This window comes from Belonocnema kinseyi, chromosome 8 (assembly GCF_010883055.1).
Source record: "Belonocnema kinseyi isolate 2016_QV_RU_SX_M_011 chromosome 8, B_treatae_v1, whole genome shotgun sequence".
NCBI lineage: Eukaryota > Metazoa > Arthropoda > Insecta > Hymenoptera > Cynipidae > Belonocnema > Belonocnema kinseyi.
In genome coordinates this window covers 23103019-23107084 of record NC_046664.1, presented here as the reverse complement: position 1 = coordinate 23107084, position 4066 = coordinate 23103019, and the positions used below count along the sequence as shown (strand labels likewise).

Genomic DNA, 4066 nt, shown 5'->3' with positions numbered 1-4066 from the left:
TTCTGACATTATTCCAGGAGAAAATTGCTTGAAACAATGAATTCTTTCAAAAATCTATTTCATATATAAAATTATCAGTAGAAAATAATACTTTGAGTAGTACAAACAATTTGTACTGAAAAAATAAAAATAAATAAAAATTTGCTTCAAACACTCGTAAAATTTAATTTTTCAATTATGGGGTTTTTTTAGACTAAACGGTGATATTTACGAAGTAATTTTTTTAATCGGATTCTATGACTAATTCTGAAGAGAAATATTTACTTTCACCTTGATTCATCCAAAATTGATTCTAAAGAAAATTGAGAAAAACATCTTTTTCTTTCATGGAAAATCCGACGTTAAACTTCATGGATTTTGCGGAATCTCTAAATATCATTTTTCTTTCGAAAAAACGCATTCTTTCTAAAAAATACGCATTTATTTTTTGTGCATTTGAAAATATTTGTGAGTGATATGCGTGAAAGTTCGAGAAAAAAATCCAATGCAGTTTTGAAACCACGGTAGTGCCGCTATTATGCATAATTGATTATCCTATTTTGTGAATCCATTAAAAATAATCTATGCAAATTACCGTTTTTATAAGCAGAATATTGGGAATGGCTAATTATTGATACGCCGTCTGGTGGCAAAAATCAGAAATAGAAAGATTGTTTATAAATTTTAAAGATGTATTTTAAATTGTGCATAAAAGTGCGTTTATAATTTTTTTTCGTAGTTTAAAGTATTTATTGCATACTAAAAATATATCTTTGTAAAAAACAGAGTGTTTTAGATGGCCTTTACACCTTATAGAGTGAAAAACTTATTTAAAAAATGTATTTCGAACAAAACGCATTTCAACTTACATGACATAGTAAAATAATTGTTTTTGTTTTTTTTTTTTTGGTATAAAATTTCGGTTTGGTAATTCCTAGAACTGCTGGGCCACGCAGTTTCTCAGCACGCGGACAAGATACAGTTGCGACTTTTACATGAAAAACGCCAGCAGCGTAGCGGAAAGGCGCAGTGCGCGGGTCCTCACAGGCGGAGATTGCGCAATATTACGCATTATAATTGAAAACGGTTCAAGCTGCTCTGACTGTTTACGTTTCGATACTTCCGATTTAAAAATCCCCAGACTGTGACTAAACCGAGAGTCGGGTGTGAAATATGGAAATTCTATTTAAAACGCTTTGTTTTAGATAAAGGTTTATTTTTACTATGCGATCCTTGTTTTAAACTTAACAAAACAAGCGTGAAAACACTTTTATGTCCAAATTAAAAGGCACCTTTAAAATTCTTCCTATCGGCACCAGATGGCGAAATGGTCAACCGCCATTTCCAATAACTAGAACCTTAATTATAACATGTTTTTATAGTTTCAACTTCCTAATAATTGCTTAATTATAATCTCCAATCCCATGGCACGCAAAGGACGCCGTCACTCATTATTGAATAATAATGTGTCACCCAGAGCATCACACCTTCGAGAGCTGGTGCCAAAACTCTCTTATGAAGAAGTAATCTTTCGCAACATTCGATCATAAGATCAGGTGTTATACTATCGTCTTTGTTCAGTGCAGCCAAGCCAAGATCACGAATTGCTCTGTTATGAAGTTCGCGCTCCACGTGCTTGATGCTGAGCAAAAATATATTACATTTTTAAGAGTAGGAAGTAAAAAAAAGAATATGGTAAACAGGATGTGGATTCAAATTATTAAAAAAATTCCCTGATAATTCCAGGTTTTTTCCCAGCTATCTCAAGATTATTCCAGATATAATTTTTCATAGTACGTAGCCATTCAAGTATCTCGCATTTTTTTAAACAAACGAAGATTTTGAAAAAATAGTAAAATTTGTATGTAGAATTTAATAACTGTTTTTAGGGTTTCATACCACGGACAGAAGCCCTTATTCGCTTTGAGCCGCGCTCGTGTCGCCACCTAGCGGATTTGAAAGTTAATAGCGGGCGTGTATACTTATATGAGACTAAATGGGCAATAATACAAAAATATGTAAGAATTTGTTTAAACATTAATCTTTTAAGTTTAGTAATAGTGTGTGGAAAGTTGGGAACACCAGCGATTAAAACTTCTAATAAAAAACTTGTAGGTATACGATTAAAAACTTGAAAAATTCTACCTGTCGCATAGCTATTTTTAAGCATAGTTTTTTAAAATGCAGTTCTCACTAATTACCAATTTTCCAAGACGACTCTGAAACCGTTCAAAAAATGTAAGCGTCCAAATGATTCAATTTCAAATTTTATTCAAATACAGTTTCAGTATCAAATATTCCATTTTCAAACCATAACAATAAAAAATTAATTGATTAGGAAAAAGAATAATTATTTAATTAGTTGCAATATTTTACTGTGCATATAAAACGAGCAAATGTAACTCAAATGTTTAAAACTGGAAATTTTTAAATCGAAAGCCTTGATTCATCAAAATTCCAAAGAGGTAAGAACTTTCAACCTCACTATTTTAATTGCTTTGACTTTAAAAATCTTTAATTTTGAAGTAAAATAATAAAATTTTGATGTAAAATTTGCAATTTCAAATTTAGTAGTCGATTTACCAAAAAACTTGGCGATTTAGAAAACCAATTTTTGACGAACTGGTATATTTTTAATTCATGTTTTTACATAAATGTTCAGAGTTATAAAGACACTTGAAAGCGAAGTTATGTTTACTTACTTTTCCCTCTTTGCAGCAGCTATCCATTTATTTCTTTGTAGTATTTTATGTGATGCTTTATGAAATTTATAAAATTTGCAATCCTTCGTTTTACCATTATTCTTACAATTCACAACACAACATGTATAATTCCACATACTGCCTACTGAAATGCATATAAAATGCAATCAAAACACACGCCCGCTAAACCCATTACTCGCCACCCCGCGCGCTGGCATCGTTTCGTCTATCCCCTCCAACCGGCGGCTCACGGCGAATAGTTTCGGTCAGGTACCTGTTCGTTCGTTCAAAACGAAAAAAATTTATATAGGTAGTCACGAACTAGTAAATAGGTCTTGGATATGAGAAAAATGTATAGGATACTAGCAGACCCGGCCACAAGTTGCTGCGGCTCAGTTATAATACGGTGAATTAATATTATACTAATCTCACGAAGGAATCATAAGGAGACCCAACTGCCAGTGGGAAGCCATTTGAAACTGGCAATAGAAACATTGCCGTAAGTGGTAGGCACAATACAGGAAGATCTTAAATTATCGTGCGCAGGTGCGCAGTTGTCCTCTTCCTGTGCATGGACAAATGTGCGAGTGAGAAAGTTTGTCAAATTGACTTAAGTTAGAGAGGTTATGTTCTTTTGTTGATGAACATACGAAATATATACGAAATAAATATATAACAGTATTTTCGGTACTTGTTTGAAAAATGTGTAAAATATTATAATTTTATTAAAAGTTATTATGAGGCGACTCAGTTTAGATATTGGTAATTTACGTATTTATAAGCATATGTACAATTTAATCAGCGCGGATAATTGCAAATAATGTGATTATAATGAAGCGCCCTACCGATAGAAATCTCAGAGTATATGCTAAAGATTCTCAAGGCTCTAAGAAGCTCTGAGAAATTCTACGCAGGCACTCAACTAGATATATTTAAATGTCCAGGTAGCTCCTTTAAATGTTTTAAAGGCTTTAAAATGTCCTTTTCGAAATTGAAATAAACATACGATCATAAATAACAAACAGAGAGGCTGAAATTGAAATAAGTATTCGATAATAAATAACAAGTAGATAGGCTATAACAATAGAGTAGCCGACACACAACGTCAATTTGACCAAATTTCTCACTCACATACTTTTTCATGTATAGGAAGAGGACAACTGCGAGCCTGCGCACGAAAATTTAGAATCTTTCTGTAATGTGCAACCCACTTGCGGTAATGTTTCTATTACCAAGTGGGGAATCGGAGATAGGTCTCCTTATTATTCCTTCGTGACTAATCTATTTAATACAGTTAAATTAATATTCACTGATAAAGATGAAAACATTTTTGCCAATCTTAAAACCCACGGAATAGAGAATGAAAATTTAGGTCAAATATGGAA

At 32.5% G+C, this 4066-nt stretch overlaps 1 protein-coding gene across 1 annotated transcript in view; it reads right to left on the bottom strand.

Annotated features, from left to right (window-relative positions):
* Positions 1-874: 874 nt before the first annotated feature.
* Positions 875-4066, bottom strand: part of LOC117178405 (T-cell activation inhibitor, mitochondrial-like) — a 41995-nt gene continuing 38803 nt past the window's right edge. Inside the window, exon 7 of the mRNA XM_033369832.1 lies at positions 875-1621. Within this exon, the coding sequence (XP_033225723.1) occupies positions 1387-1621 (235 nt within the window). The 3' untranslated portion in view covers positions 875-1386. The remainder of the gene's footprint in view (positions 1622-4066) is intronic.